At 36.7% G+C, this 20155-nt stretch overlaps 1 protein-coding gene across 1 annotated transcript; it reads left to right on the forward strand.

Annotated features, from left to right (window-relative positions):
• Positions 1–4089: 4089 nt before the first annotated feature.
• shtn2 (shootin 2) lies at positions 4090–18337 on the forward strand. Its single transcript, XM_081359936.1, has 17 exons — positions 4090–4404; positions 4734–4783; positions 5345–5405; positions 5581–5675; positions 6832–7012; positions 7109–7206; positions 7821–7902; positions 7980–8074; positions 12188–12322; positions 12663–12810; positions 13739–13895; positions 13992–14050; positions 14212–14312; positions 14438–14467; positions 14735–14788; positions 16715–16919; positions 17693–18337. Exons 1-17 carry the CDS (start codon positions 4371–4373, stop codon positions 17848–17850), a joined length of 1743 nt encoding a protein of 580 aa, XP_081216062.1. The 5' UTR covers positions 4090–4370; the 3' UTR covers positions 17851–18337.
• Positions 18338–20155: the final 1818 nt, after the last annotated feature.

Consider the following 20155-nt stretch of genomic DNA (forward strand, 5'->3'; position numbering starts at 1 on the left):
AAACTTGTATTTCCCATAAATTTAAGACAAATATATATATATATATATATATATATATATATATATATATATATATATATATATATATATATATATATATATATATTATTATTTTTTTTTTTCTTACTATAATTCTTGGAACAGGGTTAAAAAATAAATGAAAGAAAAATAAAATTAAATAATGTAAATTTATGTAAAGAATTACCTAAAAATAGAAATAATGTAATTTATTGTGTTTTTAATAAAACACAATAAAAAATATTTAATTTCATTTCATTTCTAATGTGTCGGTTCTTGAAATACGGGGAATTTTAATGCAGCAACAGAATTGGACACAGCTAAATATTAAGTTTTTGCTAATAATTTGGTAATAATTAAAAACTTCTACAGTAAATGCAATATAATTTTTAACAGATAACGTCAACATGATCATATTTCTGTATGTAATTTTAATTGGTGGATATATTCAAGAAGGTGAAGATCACTGGTAGAACAGGCCAATTTGGCTTTATTCTTTAAAAAAGTTGTCAGAAAACGGTTTAACTAACTAACACATATAATCGCACATATTTTGTGTGTGCCTTATTAGCTTTAAATAGTAAAGGGACACCAAATCTGTACCCTATTCTTGGAAGGTGCCATAAATACAAGCATATTTTTAGTCAATTTTGATCAACTGGAACACTATTAAGTGAAAACTGCAATTTTTTTCTGTGTAAATCATGGCAAAAGATAAAGAGCATCAACCAGCCTAACCGATAACAACAACTGCTACTTACCTAGCAGAGTCTTTATAAAATGAAAGTCTTCTGGCTGAGGTGAGATGATCACACTCATGAAGGGACACACAGCAACAGGTTGCGGTTCACAAGGCCAGAGCGCCACCTAGAGGCACAGCGGGATCACGACCAATCATAAGACAGTGCCAGTACCACTGCCTCCTGGACAAAACCAATATCACAAAAAAGCAAGATTTGTACTTCCCGATGAAAATAAGAGCACTTGAATGAAAACAAAAGTATAGTGTTTAGGTTTCTGTTAAGAATATTCAGATATCATATCAATATACAGTATATAATATTCATAAAAAGAAAAAAGAAACCATAGAGAGAGAGAGAGAGAGAGAGAGAGAGAGAGAGATGAATTTGAATAAATGAATATTATAATCATCATTCTTATTATTAAAACTTCTGATAATATAATACATTACTTAGAAATAATTTATAATATGAAGAAATATAATTGGAAGAAATCCATGAATTGGAAAAAAGAAAAATAATTTGAGAAACTTAAATTGTTATTATTTTTGACTCATTGTTTTTAGAATACAATTAATAATAATATAATTTAATATAATATGAATTGAAAAAAAAATTGTGAAACAAATTATTATTATTTGACTAATTGTTTTAGAATATGAAGAAATATATGATATAATATACAAACTTTAAAAAAGATAAATAGTTTGAGAAACTAAAATTATTATTATTATCATTGATCATTTGTTTATATAACATAAAAATAAAAATGAATTCATAGTTCTTTTTGACATATTACTGATTAATAATAGTTTGTTTTGGCAAACAGCTCATAAACAAGCTCCTATTGCAGTAGAAAAAAAAGTGTGAGTCTCCTTTCTAAAACCTGCCCTTCCGGCATGACCAAGTTCAGGTTTGTTTGCAAGCGCAGTGAAGTCACTGAGGGGCCAGCCATATCTTCCAGGCGGCCCTGTCACATCGCATCGAGTCGCGTCTCACAGCCCTGAATCTGACCCATCCTCTCTCTCCCTCGCGCTGTTCGGTTCACGTCTGTCAAAAACACTGCAAACCCTGGCCCTTTATGCTGTAATATTGACTGATTTGATCAATGTTCACAGTATGTTTGTGTTTGGGTAAACAGTCAATAGCTCGGACTCCTCGCGTGCGATGGTAATATGACCCAATGACCCACCCATGACCTCCTATCAGTCAGCCTCTTTACGTCATGTTTAATCCTAATATACTCTCATTACTGTAATGCTGCACTCTGAAGATGTGTGCTTTTGAGGACCTCGGGGCAAAATATCAAAACATATCACCAGAAGAAAAGCAAAAACCTGACCTGACGTCAATGAGACATCCTCACATGAAAATATATTCATAAAGGAACCAAATAATATCTTAATTCAAAGTTAAAATGGCCAACGGCATATTTTAAGAGTTGAGTGTAGCTTAAGAACATTAGATTTAAATGGGAAGCCTAAGGAGGACGTACTGTGTGTGCATTTCTGTTGAGTGTTGTGGATAAAGTGATGGTTTCTGGGCGTTCGAGGAGACGTATTGCAACAGTAAATGTGTTCAGTGTGAAGAGTGATGACACTTACTTGAATCAGCACATGTTCTCTCTCTGCCTGAGAAAACAGGAATAAGCATTTTATTTAGCAAGATCGTTATTTAGCAATGTCTGGATGCATTTCATTTAAAACTATAGTAATATTAAATGAATAATAAATTAATCCCAGTCTCCCGTGCAATGCAGTGTATCCTGAAAGCGTTTAATAACGCTCCATTGCAAATCATCTTAAAATAAATGACTAAAGGATCCGTGCTATAAAAGATCAGGCCAGTAATTATTTTCAATTATTGTTTTCATAATATACTTTAGTCATGGGAACTTTAAAAGACTATGCAATTTATTATTTAAAATAATATGAAATATTATTATAATATAAACCTTTATGTTTATATACAGTGCTATGCATAAGTTTAGACACCCATGCTAAAGTTGACTAAAAAGAGGAATAAAAAAATCATCTTTTGGAAATTGAACTTAATGCCTTAATTTAAAAAATTAGGAAAAACCCAACCTTTAAGGACACCAATTTTCTTTGTGAATGAATAATGTATCGTAAATAAATAAATGTTCTTTCTTAAAATACAGGGTGCATAAGTTTGGACACCCCTATGTTAAATTCCCATAGAGGCAGGCAGATTTTTATTTTTAAAGGCCAGTTACTTCATGGTTCCAGGATACTATGCATCCTGGTAAAGTTCCCTTGGCCTTTGGAATTATAATAGCCCCACATCATCACATAGCCTTCACCATACTTGGCATGGAGTACTTTCCATAAGATCATCTCTCAATGCAAATCAACTAGCTATTAGGCTAACTGAAATAAAACCATGCCAATCTCTAGGTATGCCTGTGCATTGGACACCCAAAATAGTCTGTCTGAACAAAACTGTTGTTCACTGTATGAGATCACCAATATTAATAAAGGTGTGTATGAAGAAACAGCTTCAATAATCCCGAATCTCATTAAAACATTGAGAGAGATATTATATTGATCACAGATCAAAATAAAATCTAGATCTGTCTCTATATACTATAATCACAAGACACACTGAATGTGCAGGAGGCCTATTGATTCTCTTTAGACTTTGCATAAGACCAAAAAAAATTGAATAAGTTAGTTTTTAATGTTACATGCCAGGCTGCATCGACTCCCCTCGCTGTTCTTTACCAAAGTCCCTTTCAGCAAGCAAGTTATTTCATTCTCTTTGGGGAAACATCGATTTCTGGACATCTCTCAAATCTTCAGGGTTATGTGTAGCTAAATATTCATGTGGAGATTTAACAGGACTAATCTTAGCAACCTAAACACATGATTTTGGCTCTCATGACTGTAGACACAATGGCAGACGACCCTCCAAGATCCTAAATGGACTTTACACAACAATCTATTACTTTAGAAAGGCCAGCTCTCTTAAAACTAAACATGCTTTTGTGCGTTGATGTGGATCCACCATGAAACTATCAATAGCTCTCAAGACACCAGACAAATATGTTCTTTGGTTATGCAAGAGAAAGCATTGCATTTATTTGGACATTAATTATGATCACTCTTTGCATTGCAACTGATTTCTATGAATCAGCAGTTTAGCAACTTCAACAAACTCATGAAAACAAAACTAACAATCAATTCTACACTGTAAAATTCAGCCGTTTTTTTCAAGCCAGATACAAAAAGCCAAGATTAGAAAACACACGTCGTGACCCGCTTTGGATATCATAATCTTATAAGTGCATAAACATGTTTTGCATTTGTTCAGACAAAGCTGTGTCACTAAACCAAGGCTGCTTTCACAAGGGACAAGCGTGATGAATGTTGCTTTATCAAATCATTTCTAAATAGCCACTGTTGACTCGGTTAACCATAAAGGGCAAAGCAGAATGGACTTTTGTACGAATTTACGTAACAAAATGGGAAGAAATAAAAGCAGAGCGGTACCTTAGTTTCAGTTCTTCCTACACTGTCATACAGAGAGCGACAGAGTCAGAAACCGAGAGGGATTTAAAAGAACAGACGCTCACAAGAAGCTCGAGAAATTATGTGGAATCTCGAACCGGACGAAAGAATTTCAGGTTGGATACACTTTTTCTCCTTTTGAAATTTTCATTCTAAACTAGAAAAATGGGTCTTTTATTCTACTGGATAAGCTGGGTAATGAAATATATTCACAGGACCGTCAGTCCAATGAACATGGAAGAGCAATGTAGGAAATAAAACATTTGACCACAGAATATCGTGAATGACTCATTTTACAGATATCCCTATAATAATAACATCACATACAGCACACGGCTTCAATAAAGAAGCATTCAGAATACTGTTTTCAGAATAGATTAATATGGCTGTCTTTTTATACATGAAACGCATGAATAATCTGAAAAGTTCCTCTGTTGTCTTCTAGAGTCTGAGGAGGAGAACGCCCTGTCTTCAGAAGATGAACGAGACATTGAGGTAATCTCTGATTAAGTAAAGCTGGCTTTGTTCAGAATGCAAACGACAGCACTACTTATGGCACAGAATGCACTATATATGACTTTTTACAACAGCATGCAACAAGCAAACATGTTTTGAACAGCAGTTTGCATGCTTAATTGAGCTAGCGGTGTCCTGGCCGAGCAGATTGCATTGTGGGATACGATATACTGCAGAATGCTCTATTTTATGCCTCACATTTTGGCAAAAGTAGCAGCTCATCTGCTGTCCCAGAATATTTACCCACTATAATATTCTTACTGCATATTATAGACGTAGTATGAGCAATATTGAGGCGGATAAAATCAAGCCCCTTCTTGTTGCAACTACAAGCAACGCCTAAATAACATCGCAAATATGAGAAATAAAATTGCAATTGTGGGAGAGAGTCACAAATCCAATGTGAAGTTGCACTGTTTTGAACATAGCCAATGATTCTCCGCAAACAGAGTCGTTGCTTAACCGATTCACCCATATTTTTTGTAATAAAATTGTGCAATTTTTTTCAAAATGACTATCATTGTGTAATCTGCTATACAGTGCGAGATTCTGGAGAAAGAGCGAGATGAGGCGAATGAAAAGCTGTCAAGGATGGAGGAGGGTGAGAGTCTTTTAGCATTGCAATATCCTCATACATCAACTCATCTACTGCGAGAAAAACATTTACTGTATGGCTAAGCCTTGACATAACTCGCATAACATAACTTGACAGAATGCAACATAAACTGCTTGTGGTGTCAATGAAAACGTGCTAATCTGATTTATTCAAATGTCAGCCTCTTCTCAGCTGCTCAAGGAGCTGGATGTTTTGGAGATGCAGTTTCAGATCGAGCGGTCCTGCAGGGAGACCGCAGAGGCCTTGGCGCTGAAGGTATAGAGACACTTCCCTTTTCCTGCAAGTCTAACAGCTTGTATTTGTTCTGTTGAGAATTTTCACATCCCCCATATCGGTTACAAGCTTTATTATGTTCTCCAAACTGAGTCATTTATCCCACACTCAAAAAAATAACGGTTATTGGCATTGATGGCTCAATGAAGAACCTTTAATATCCATAGAATCTTTTCATTCCACTAAACTTTATTCTGTGTCCACTTTTCTTTTCTTAACACTTGCCATATTTTCGATGTGCGCGAATGCTGTCAGATACAGCGTTTGAATTTTAAGTTCAACCCCAGTGACGTGCTTAGGCTGATGTTACCATGACAACCTTGAAATAGGCGCGGGCCAAACATTTTTCTCTCACGGGCCGGATGTGGCCCGCGGGCCGCCTATTGAGGAACCCTGCACTAAAGGCTCTTTAGAATGTTCTTCACATTGAGAAAAACTGGTTCTTTTAAAAGCTGATCACTGAAAGGTTTTTTGGGGAACCAAAAATGACTCTTCAATGGCATCACTGCAAAAACACCCTTTTGAAACCTTTATTTTTAAGAGTGAAACTCAAGGACAGATTATGGACCTTTAAAGTCCCCCTGTAGTCAATAATTGTATCCCTTAAAACTCATCTTTGATCACCGAAATTACATATTTAAAAGTTTAAAAGTTCATGCTTTAAAATATCTTGAATGTAACTCTACACCCTTGCCTCATTTAGTATACGCGGTTCTATGAATATGCAAATGAGCCCCGCCTCCACTCACTCACTCAGCTCAGAGATCCACTCGTTGACGATCACACGTTGATCTGATTGGTTACAAGGTAGTTTGTGACGTCAGAAACACCAGCGATTTCAAAGCGTGTTTTTGAGACTGTCTTTGGTTCACTGCAGTTTTAAGGAGAAAATACTCAGCAATGGTGTCGACTTATGAATTTACACATGATTTGTCTTAAAGCATATTAAAAACACCACATAGACATATAAACAACATTAAAAACTTCACCACAGGGGGACTTTAAATATTATTTGTAGGATATTGTTCACATTGGATATTGGATAAAGAAAGGGGTGCGACTGCGACAAACCTCATATTGAGGCTTAACATGAAAAAAAGCAACCCTTTCTCAATCTTTGGGACTTTTGAACCCACAGGTGACAAAAGATTTCAAGGCACTGAAGAGGCAAAGTCAAGCTATCCTTCCCCTGATTCAAGAAAAGGCAGAACACCTTTCCATCCTGAACCTGGACCCTGAGGCTGATTCCAGCTGTGAGCCGGTCCCTGAGGAAGAGTGCGGTGAAGATCCACTTCTCATGAGTCAGAACCAAATCAGAGGTGGGAGCCGTAGCCTCGCTTCTAAATAACACCAGCCTCGAAAGTGGTTAAAAAATGCATTCCCATAAGTCTTGTCCAATCCGTTTGTAATTACAGAACTACAGTCATCTGTGGACCGGTTACTTGGGGAGAAATTTCAGCTCAGTGAACAGGTGGAGCTTCTTAAGAAAGAGAAGGAAGATTTGAAGGAAAAGGTATAATAGTGCCTGCAAATGGGACCGCAATCACATGAAAAGACAGATAAAATATGGTCATGTTAGACATGCAAACAGTTGTGATCATAAATTTACATACACCTTGCGAAATCTACAAAATGTTAATAATTTAACAAAATAATAATTTAATAAAAATTGCTTTAAGTTTTTTTTAAATGTAGTACTACATGCCATTTCAGATAAGAGGTGTTATATGTAATCCACAAGACAAAATAATAGCCGTCAGACGAATTTATAAAAATTACCCTGTTAAAAAGTTTGTGTTGGTGTCCTGTCGTTACCTGGATAAATGCTTATTTTTATTTTTTTGTTGCTTTGTTTTGTTTTGTGATAGCCATTTTTATGATCCCTCTTATTTTGTTAAAACATTTTGCTGATTCTGCAAGGTGTATGTCATTTTATGACTGCAATTGTATGTTCATATATCGTTCACATCAGAACATTTTGACAAAATGATGAACAATTTGCCTCAAAAATCAATGTTAACACATTGATGTGGGGGGTCTTGTCAGAGCCCTACTTTCATTAAATGTGACCTGAAATCCTAAGACTTTGAATTTCATTAAACTTCAAACTCTTTTTCTACTCTTAAGTTGCTGATGGAGGTCGGGGAGAAAGAGGCTCTTCTGAGGAAGTTCAGTAAGCAGAGCAGAACTGTGAATAAAATGAAGAGAGGTGAGTCAGACGAATATATTTTCCCATAGATGAGCACGTACAGAACGACAGACTGACTGTAGTTTCTCGGTCCTCAGTGTCCCAGCTGGTTACAGAAGAGTTTTCAGAGATGTCTCAGAAGCTCGAAATGGAGCAAGGACTCAGGCAGCATGCTGAAGTTTTTGCACACCAGGTACTCTTTGAACTGGAGAAATCTGAAATAATCTAATTTGACCAAACTTCAAGAACAAGGATGACTGAAGTTAGACAGATAGCACAACATAGACACCCAGAAAGCTGCCTCATTGTCCAGTCATTCACACACACACAGCTTTTAATTTAAAGTCCCCCAGTGGTGTCTATATGGTGTTTTTAATATGATTTAAGTCAAACCATTTGCAAATTCAAAAGTCAACACCATTGCTGAGTATATTCTCCTTAAAAAAGCAGGGAACCAAAGACAGCCTCAAAAACCCTGTTTGAAGTCGCTGGTGTTTCTGACGTCACAAACAACCTTGTAACCAATCATAAATTATTGACTACAGGGGGGCTTTAACATCTGATTAGAAGCCATGTTGCCAAAATGCCAGAAAATCAGCTCCAGCAATTTGCTCACTTAAGAAGCTGTAAAATTGTCTGGAAAAGTTAAACAAAGCGTCAAATTAAACGGGTTGAACAAGTTTAGGATGCTCTGAAATACGAGGTCTGCTGTCAAAGAGTTTGAGGCTTTGAGCCACACATATTTAATCTTTGACTGAATTGAAAACAAGGCTGTGAGGGACTGAAATGTCATTTAACAACAACAACAAAAGTAATCAGCATCGTCCACTTGTAATCCACTCGACCAAAACGCATCTTGATACCAGGTGTAAACAAGGCTTTGCCAACACACAGTGGTGCGGGTGAACCCAACAGATAATTCATTGTAAATGCACTTAAAACACAATATTTTACATTATAGGGTTTTATGAAGCAACAAACGATAATGGAGAGAATTAACGTTACTTACATCTGTCAGTTCCACACAGTGACAGGAACTTTCAGCACTTTCTAGTCAGTAAACCCATGTTGACTTGTGTGGTTTATAGACTTTGGGTTCAGTTCCGTGTAGATTAAATTCCACTTCGACGTAAACAATATTCCTTGAGTAAATAAAGATGACGATTGTAATCATTCAAATGTCACACTCCCGATAACCGCCTCATAATTTTGACCGTTATTACATCGCGGAAATCACAGCCTAGTTTTGCAGCAGAAAAAAAAAAAGAAAGAAAAACGTCTTGGCTCGAGCTTGTAGAAATGACTCTCGCAACTAACCGGAAGCGGTGCGTTCTTTAACGTTTATTGTAATATGTTTGGTTGCTAAAAAATAACGGCATGACATAATAGTTACCCGCATTTAGAAATTTAATTTAACAATTTAAAGGTGCAGTCACATTCGAAATCGAGATTTCGCGGGGAAAGTTCCATGGACCTTTATCACAGACGATGACACGTTTTAACGGTCGCATTGTAATTCCTGCAAAGCTTTTTATATGTAATTAAAAAAATAAATAAATGTGTGTACATTTATAACACTAGCAATAGGCTACTTCGTATTATATTACCTTTGCATCAAAGTATCATTCTCATATATCATCATTCTCTCATCTTACTGTAGCCTAGTTATCAATCTCTCTCTATATTTTCCCCTCTTTTTGAAAGTTGTGAAAACACTATTGTGGAGTTTTTCTTTTGCTATTTGAGCAAATGGGAAGAAAAAAATGATATATTTAATGTAGCTAGTCTCTCATTGACCGCTATAGAAGTTTAGCCAACTATGACGACTTCTGCTTCAGAGAAACCGGAAATGTGAAAAGGGCCAATCGTCTAAAGTCAATAGGGTATCGATGTGCATGTGTCAAGTCACTTATACCAAGCAGATTTCTGCTGGTGAATGCGATGATTTCACTTGAACATGAGCGAAATTAGACTGGGGAACTTTTTCACTCTCAACCAAAACTTTTGATCGCACTGATTCTTATTGGAGTATGTGGGTTATGCGCAACAAACTTCCTTATTCTGTAAAACAGGTTGCATGGCTTCTAGTCCAGGTCTTTTGTATGTGCTTCATTAAATATAGAGCAGTTTTTCGACCAAATATGAGCATAACCAAAGTCCGTCTTATGCGCATTGATATCTAAAAGTTTTCTAACATTTAGCTACAAAATAAAATAAAATAAAATGACAACAATACAAACTAACTAGCTTAGCTGATTACCTGAAAAGTCCATAGATATCGCCGTCCATACGCCGTTAACACTTTCTCCGACAATCGGACGCAACGAGACCTGTTTTCCTTTTTGTTCATGTGACATTCGACATAAAGCCTAAGACTGGATTTCACTGTGAAATTTCACCACACCGCAGTAAATGTGATCACATCTTAATTCTGAAGCTGTTAACGAGGACTTATTCTAGCTATATAGCACATTTCATACGCGATAGGCCTAATATAACGTGCTTTACATAAAAGGACTTCAAAATAATCACAAAATAGCTGCGTAAGAAATAAAGTAGAAAATAAAATGTATTTAAAAAAAGGTGAAAGAGGCATAGCAGACAATGACAAGATATGTTCATTTAACATATAGCTAGACAATTTAATCATGTTTACTGAATATCTGTTTTCCAGACAGGACAGAAAAACACACTTCTCGCTCAGAGGCCTAAGACAATACGGCAACATCTGAATCAATAGACAGTAGATGGGAGGAAGTGCAGTGTCTTCCGATGTAGTCGAGTGTGTACAAGGGCCATGGGAGTTTTGGGCTGGATCGGGTCAATTCACACTTACAACTATGGACCTGCATTAATGAAACAAACACGAAACAAAGAAGAGAAAACACTGGATTGAGATAACACAGACAAGCACTCACTCATTGACCATGCCAGTCCCGCTGGCTCTGTTAATACCAGTCGGTTTAGCATTCATTCAGTCTAAATGAGCATCTCTGCATAAAAGTGGCATCTGTCTTTGCATCCCTCGTCTCTTCCTGCGGTAATTAGCACTCATCGAGATGGCAGTTTGAAAATCGCCCGCTCTTTAAACCCCTGTCCTTGCTTGACACTTCCTATCTGCCATCTCTTTTGTCGGCTTTGTGTATATTGTTCCCCATTTGCAGACACAGACATAATGGGGGTCCCAACGGGGGGCCTTCACCTGTGAAAGGGACCCCCGACGGTTCGCGCACCACTCAAACTCATTCTGAATGTGTGGCCACACACCACACAGCTTGAATGACATTCTTTATCGCCACCCCTTCCATTTTTCTGTTTTCCATCTGTTTTGAAAACACATTCATCTTCTTGTTCAGTGTTTTTTTCTAGTCACCGAGGGTCTAATGACGGACTAATACGAAAGGGAGAAAAAACAGGCCGTCATCGCACAAAGAGATTCTCCGTTTACTTGTAAAGCACATGTATTTCCCTGTAATCGTGCCTCCGCAGGGGTCGCGGCTGGTGCTTTAGCTCCGCGTTTCTTGCGAGCTGAACGATAGAGCAGTGAATGGAGGTGAGAAGTGAGAATCCAAACAGTCCGCCGCATGACGAGCTTTCACTTCCCTTTCCTGCTCGCCGTTTCTGCTTTTCAACATAAGCACGCTGTTTGTTATTTAACATTTCAGGGAGATGATTGGATGATTTCGTTTTTGGTATCCCAAACTAAATTTCATTGCTGTGTGAACTGATTGTATTGGTGTTTTGTTCTGTTGAATGAAAATCTTTCAGATAATTCACTGCGTGAATAATTAACATGCCCACTGAGCTCAACAATTAAAAGAAAATGTAGGGAAGGTTGTAAAAAGGAGCATTGAATGTTGGCATTTCTAAAAATGAGGGGAAAAGTCCAAAGAGATTTGAAGTTTGGCTTAGTGGATGGATGATAGATAGATAGATAGATAGATAGATAGATAGATAAATAAATAGATAGATAGATAGATAGATAGATAGATAGATAGATAGATAGATAGATAGATAGATAGATAGATAGATAGATAGATAGAAGATAGATAGATAGACTACAGTATAGATGATGGATAGATAGACAGACAGACAGACAGACAGACAGACAGACAGACAGTATAGATGATAGATAGATAGATAGATAGATAGATAGATAGATAGATAGATAGATAGATAGATAGATAGACAGACAGACAGACAGTCAATTGTATTATTTGTTTGATAGAATAGTGTAGAGATGGCACGTTGACATTGATCAGTTGATCGGGTGATTGATGGAGTGATTGAACATCATGGTCTACAGATGCTGGTGAAACAGAAGGAAATCCAGAGACAGATTCAGAATGCAGAGACTGAGAAACAACTACAACAGGCTCTGAGTCAAGTGACTGACATCAGCAAAGCTCTGGAAGAGATTCGACTCTGTTACCAAATCCAGGTGAGTGTGTCAGTGTATCTGCGCATGATAACGCTTCAGGGTTTTGTGTGATGATTATATGGGTGACAAACGTTTCATTCCAGCTCATGATGTTAAACAATCCTCTGTTCTTTACCTCATGTGCAAAAAATTAACAGTTGTGCAAAAACAAACAAACATATTTTTACTTATACCATAGGTTATACTTATATAATTACTATAGTAATTATGTGTAAAAAAATGTATTATGTGTAACTATTAAAGTGTGTCATTTAATGTGTAAAAAATGAACCAATGTCAAACCAATGCGATATTTGAATCGGCTTTAATGGTATTTTTCCCTCATTTTGACACGATGTAGATCTCACAGACAGCAGGCGAGGATCTCAACGCTCTGACAGACCTGACTGCAGTAAAAACCAAGCTGGAGATCAGCGAGAAAGAGAGGAGCGAGGCTGAGGCTCAGCTGAGAGACTCACAGCAATCTGTCACGGCACTTCAGAAGGAAAGTAGGTCTAGTCTGAAAAGTCATCTACATTATAATGCTGAAAAAGCATTTTTCAGCATTCTGTTTCATGAAATGTTCCCCAAAGGAAAGACAAAACACACATGAGATACCATTTCAGCAGTGAGTTGAAAATGAGGGCATTTGAAGACTTACGCAGATTGTTCTTCTGAGAAAAGGTCCCTGTAATCTCTCATCTGTCTCTCTCCTGTTTCAGAAGAGATCTCAACAATGTCTCGAACTCAAATTGGCAAAGATATGAAAGTCCCCCTTTAGTCAACCATTTTATCCCTTAAACCTCATCTTTGATCACCAAAATGACATATTTAAAAGTTTTTTCCTTGAATTTTTTCGTCATGCCTAAAAATAGCTTGAATGTAACTCTACACCCTTGCCTCATTTAGTATACATGGTTCTATGAATATGCAAATGAGCCCCGCCTCCACTCACTCACTCACTCAGCTCAGAGATCCACTCGTTGACGATCACACGTTGATCTGATTACAAGGTAGTTTGTGACGTCAGAAACACCAGCGATTTCAAACCGTGTTTTTGAGACTCTCTTTGGTTCACTGCAGTTTTAAGGAGAAAATACTCAGCAATGGTGTCGAATGATGCTTTAAGACAAACCATGTGTAAAATTCATATTAAAAACTCCACATAGACATATAAACAACATTAAAAACCTGCTTTTAAAGCAGCCAAAGTTTCCATATAAACTCAAACATTTCTCATCATGTTCTTACCAAATAATTTCACAATCATTTTATAGCACTATAGTATATTGGCGTTGTTTTTTTAACTAAGGCACATTTATAAAATCTACTTAAATACCCTAATTGATCTAAGGATTAGTCCTGGCTTAATCTAAGCCCTGTCTGTGAAACCAGGCCATGGTGTTTTAATCTGAAAGTTTAATTTTTAAACTTTAGTCAAGATGCTCCAGGATAAACTGAGAGAAATGGAGCAACTTCCTTCAATCCAATCTGACCAATCGGAAGAGGCGAATGAAAATCAAGCTGGTCCACCACCACCTCCACCTCCTCCTCCACCTCCTCCACCTCCTCCTCCATCTTCATCTGTCACTGAGTGAGTCTTCAACACCTTTCAATATTCCCAACATAAAAATACATGACAGCATAAAGATTCAAAATGTTATTAATGGCAAATCATTTGTATATTTAGCCCATTGAAGGCCTTGAGGAACAGAAAAAAGGGTGGAGAAAACACCACTCAAATTGAGAGTAAGACAATCATACCTTACGCTCGACTGTGTGCAATTCCAGATAGAAAGATGCAAAATCAACATGGCAGACAGGAAGAAACAATAGAAGTTGAAGTTAAATCGAGGAAAGGAAAAGCTGCTCCTCCATCCTCAATGAAAACTGTGTTGATTTTCTCACAGAACCTGCAGTTACGGAGGACATGAAGTCCAGAGCGGTGGATGAAATGATGGAAAGAATCAAGAAAGGCATCACTCTGAAACCTATTCTCAGGCCGCCACAGGTGGGACTGTCACAGTTGAATTATAACATGTTTTGCTGAACATAAACTGTGCTTAGTTAGGAGTGAGTGAGGCGATACTGTGCTTGATATGAAATATTTGACATTTGGTCATTTGGACTTTTTAGGCTGTACCAGATGATGAAAATGCATGGAAGGTGAGTGATACACTATTTCAGATTGTTTTATTTACATTTGCACATTATCATGTTCTTTCAGGTTGTCTTGCAATGTACTATTGGGTGATTACTATTACATTTTAGAGTTATGAAGAGGTTTTCTAGTTTCTCTGTCTGTGAAACTATGTTCATTTGGTGACATACCTAATCACTTGCTATATTGCTTGTGAATTATATGTTTACAAAGTAACTGGTCAGAAATAACAAACTATTATTAATCAAAAATAATTGTCATTTGTGTAACAGGAGCAGAGGTCTGAGAACCGGAAATCAGCGGTGCTGGAGTTACAGGGGATGCTGGTAAAATAAGATCTCTGTCTGATTATAACAATAACTTTTCAACAATGAAATGTACTTATATGATAAAGAAATAATATCTGGGATTAAATTGACTAATAATTAAAAAGTGCACATACACAAATTTGTTCGCACCATTTAAAAATTTCATGATCAGTAAGATTTTTCTTTTTTTCTTTTTTTAAAGGAAGTCTTTATGCTCATTAGTATGGAAGCTTGTTTCCGCCACTGAATAATAAATAAATAATAATAATTGCGACTTTTTATCTCACAATTCTGACTTTTTTTCTCACAATTGCGATATATCAAGTCAGAATTGTGACTTTTTTTCTCAGAATTGCGAGATATGATGTCAGAATTGTGAGAAATAAAGTCACAATTCTGAGAAATAAAGTCGCAATTGCGAGATATAAAGTCGCAATTCTGAGAAATAAAGTTGCAATTGCGAGATATAAAGTCGCAATTCTGAGAAATAAAGTCACAATTGGGAGATATAAAGTCGCAATTCTGAGAAATAAACTATTCTGAGGTAAAAAGTCCGTCTTTTTTTTCCTTAGAATTGAACTTTATATCTCACAATTCTGAGAAAAGATGTCAGAATTGCGAGATATAAACTCGCAATTGCGTGTTATAAAGTCAGAATTGCGTGATATAAAGTCGCAATTGCGAGAAAAAAAGTCTGAATTCTGACTTTATAACACGCAATTCTGACTTTATATCTCGCAATTCTGACTTTATAACACGCAATTGCGACTTTATTTCACGCAATTCTGACTTTATATCTCGCAATTCTGACTTTATATCTCGCAATTCTGACTTTATATCTCGCAATTCTGAGAAATAAAGTCAGAATTGCGAGATGTAAACTCGCAATTGTGAGATAAAAAGTCGCAATTATCTTTTAAAATGTTTTATTTTGTGGTGGAAACAAGCTTCCATACATTAGGGCTGCATTTAGTTGATTAAAAATGTAGTCAAAATTGTAAAATATTATTACGAATTAAAATAGGTGTTTTCTATTTTAATATACTTTTAACATGTAATTTATTCCTGTGATCAAAGCTGAATTTTCAGCATCATTACGCCAGTCTTCAGTGTCACATGATCCTGCAGAAATCATTCTAATATGATGATTTGCAGCTCAAGAAACATTTCTGATTATTATTATCAAAGTTGTGCTGCTTAATATTTTTTAGGAATCTGTGATGCACTTTCTTCAGGAATAGAAAGTTCAAAAGAACAGAATTGACTTGAAATAAAAATCTCTTGGAACATCATAAATGTCTTTATTGTCCCTATTTAAATTTAAATTGACCCTATTTACTTTGTTAGTGCATATTACTAGTCTTGTGGTGAACAATTAATCTGTGCAAGTAAATATATATATATAAAAAAAAACAATTTTACCATGGTAATCTTTAATCAAAATCTGAAAAGTTACTTCCGGTCTGGAATGGCGTTCCTTCTCTGATGACGTCAGTTTGACGGCTTGGGTTGAAAACGCTAAACCACTCCCCTCAAACCGTTAGTCTGTAATGAGCAGAGATGGAGAGGAGAGCGCTAGAGTAAAACCCTGCCCACTGTTCAATATTCCCTTTCACTTGGAAATACGTCACAACACTGGAGAAAAGTCGTTTGCAACTTCCGGTTCACGGGGACTTTAATCTATTAATGCATCACTGCTGTATTTTTTTTTTCCTTAAAAGAAAATCTTACTGATCCCAAACTTTTGAGCTGTACTTGCAGCAAACGTCGCAAGCTAATAAACTATACTGTGGTTTATTAAACATTGGTGCGTTTAATCATAGTTCTGTTCTCGTTAGTGATTTTACCATAAGTAAGGAAATTTTGGGGCTCCTTAACCATCATAAAATCACTGTCATCACCTCTCGTGGCTTATTGTATTAATGTAACCTTAATGTAACTCAGGTTTCCATGAGAAGACCTGGCCCCCGAAAGGTGGAACCGAAAAAACGCTTCAGCCGTAATGTTGGGGAGGCGGAGCTTCAGATGGTGCTCCAGAGGAGGAGGCGGGCCATGGGGGACGAGCAAGGGACCTCACCTAACCCTAACCTTAACCTTAACCTTAACCTTAACCCTAACCCTAACACATCTCCTCCATCTAAACCCAAAGGTACCATCTCTTCCTTTACTCCGTCACATTCCCGAATAACTTTCAGTTTACACAAGCCTGGTCAATCCTAAACCTCATTATTGAAATAATCAGCAAACACAGTAAACAAGCGCAGTAAATGCTGAATGTATATGCAGATTAATATATATATATATAATTTGATCACATGTGAAATGTGTTCCTTCAATGCAATGTACATAAAAGTGTCTGCCAAATGCATAATTTCCTTTAGGAAATTAAATAAAGAGAACAGAACTGATAAAGTACTTTTTAAGAATTATAATATTTAAGAAATTTTATTTTTTAAGAATTATATTTCTTTAAAAAAAAAAACCCTGACCAACCAACCTACAAACAACTATATAAATAATAGAACATAAAGTGTTCATTTACCCCCAAATTTTCAGAAATGTCTTTAAATAAATAAGGAATAAAATATTGTCCACATTTAGTGAGGTTTATGCTTAAAACAACTGAAAAAAATATTCTGTAACACTCTCTATTTTCCTTCTCAGTTAACTTAGAATTTTCAGATATTTTTTTACACATTATCTTTGGATAAAACTTTTTTTTTTTTTTTTTATAGTAGTTTGTTTAAAAGGAAACTTTGGCAGGTTTTTATATTTTAGAATCAGATTTATTGGCCTAATTGGATGCACTTTCGAAGCGAGATATCCTTCACAGCGGTGCTTAAAAGCTGCCTCCTCATTTATTGATCGGTTGTGAATGTTTGTGTGAGCTGCATTATAACACGTAAGGTCACGTTCCCTCAGATCCCCCCAGTGCTGGCGTGCCGGTCTCGATCTCGATCTCCTCGCCCTGGGCAGGGGAGAGCGGAAGTGCTCCTGTCCTCCGCAGACTTCAGCAGAACCGAGAGAAGAGAGTCTCTCGCATAAAGGCCTCCGAGTCCGTCATATGGGAAGAAAAGTGAGCTTTGTTTGAGGGGTCTTTTAGTCTGACCTTCTGCACTTTTTGAGAAGCACGATGTTGAACTAAGTATTACTTCAACACCTATTTCCTTCTGCCAGATGCCTCTTGGAATTTTGTTTCGAAGTAAATGTCACAAGGCTGAATAAAGCGCTAACCCTGTTAACTGTGGTGCGAAAGCCACAATGAAAAAACCCAAGGACCCCTGCATTCAAAAAGCAATTATGAAAGAAATAAAAAACATTCTGCACATACTCAGTCTGTCTTTTCTTTGCCCTCGATCTGTGTTTGCTGTTGTGTTGGACATTTGTTCTTTTGAGGCATGAATTCTTCCATTAAAAGACTTCACTTGCTTGAATACTTACCTTGCACAAGTATTTGGACCTTTAAACGATTCTTTTATTGTAGTGAATTACAGATCAGACACTGACATTTTCCAAGCATTGAAATTTTAAATTACTTTAACATGCATAAAACTATATTGCATCCTTCTCTGGTGTAGTTGTCATCATTATTGGTGGATTTGTTGCTCAGATGCACAGCAATGTTGAAAAAATAGCAAAGAATCTCATTTGGATTAGAACCAAGGCTTCGACTCAATCATTAAATGATATAATGCAGTCAACACTGAAAAAACAATAAGAAAAATGTAGCCTACTTAAGTTTTAAGCTTAAGTTTTCGCACTCATTCTTTTTAAAGTGAATTTCACATGTATGGAATTAAGTAAAAACTTCTTAAAATTAACAAAGAGATTAAGTCAGTTTAAATGGCCACTTAGAGTTTGTTGAGGAATTTCTACTTGCTCATTTGAAGTTTACTTTGCATGTTTCATGTACATTTTACTCACTCTGTGTTTGTAGATTTTACTCAAACAGTGTAGCACTAAAACAAAGTTGTTAAATATGCTTTACTTTGAAACATTTAAGTAATCGACACAGTAGATTTCATGTTACACTTTGTAAAACAAAGGATACAGAGATCTCAATACACAATAACTGTAACAATCAGTGTTTTTGAGTACAAATGCTCGTTTTGAGTAGAAAATTGAGTAGAAAGTTACTAAACCTTACAACAAAAGCAACGTCTTAAGCAACACATGGGGGCAGATACTTATGCAAAAGTGTGTAAAGATGATATACAGTCTACTCAGGGTACGTTACACGACGATGCTGTACTAAAAACATAAACATTTCGTTGTCAAAACTATTCTGTGAAAAGGACTAAAACACTGTTTTCTGCTTCCAGGCCAGTAGGTGGCGATGTCACTTTGTAAAGAAATGTGCCTATAGACTGAACACGTAATGCGCATGACGTCACTGTTTCATAAATTCATGTTTTTGTAGTTTACACTGAGACGATCACTGTATGGTATTCAAAAACTTGCTCTTTTAAACCCATTTGCGTTTTTAGGCCCCCAAAACGCAGTTGTCGTGTAAATGAACGCCCAAAATGCATTAAAAGTTTTCTGTTTTTAGTTGAAAACTGTGTCATGTAAACGCCCCTTAACCTTAAAGACTGCAAGCTACCATGGCTGCAAAATAGGATTTAACCCCCCCCCCCCCCCCCCCCTCCCACACACACACACACACACACACACACACATACCCACTAGGCTTGGCGCGATAGTCGGTGTTACCGGTGTTACACGGTGTTCAGTCGCAACACCGGTTTCATCACTTGCCCACCGCAGCACCGCAAAAAAAAATTTTTTTAAAGCAATTACGCAGTATCCGTATTTTCTGTCACCAGTTGACTAGCGTTGTATGATCACGCTCAACCATTCAAGCGCGACAAAACAAGAGACCGCGCTGTAAGTCCTCCCTATTACACACACACGCGCGCGCGCGCACACACACACACACACACACACACACACACACACAAGACGCGCGTCAGTATCGAGTTCTCTTTTCGGCCTTGAACAAAACATAACACACACAAATTATGCCAAAATGTCCGTTTTGTCGAGTGTCCTCATAAGAGCAAATGATTTAAATAATATCATAAATGAATGTAGAAATTTGTGAGAAAATGGGACGGTGTCAGATGGAGTGTCATTAATGTTAATCAAAGAACAAAGGTAAATTACTCACTCAGACCCCGCGCCAGGAGGATTAGTATACCGGTAGCCTAATAATCATGAATACACTCTCTTGTGTGCATGAATTAATCTTTTAACACATCTCCGGCGAACGGCTTCTTCACGCAAAATAAAAACTCTTCATAAAGCGCAGTGAAATTCATGTGGCGTTTCCTGATGGAACGAGGTTGTTCGTTAACTTCATTTTATACGTGCAATTCACACGAG

The sequence above is a fragment of the Scardinius erythrophthalmus genome, assembly GCF_964197995.2.
Source record: "Scardinius erythrophthalmus genome assembly, chromosome: 2".
NCBI lineage: Eukaryota > Metazoa > Chordata > Actinopteri > Cypriniformes > Leuciscidae > Scardinius > Scardinius erythrophthalmus.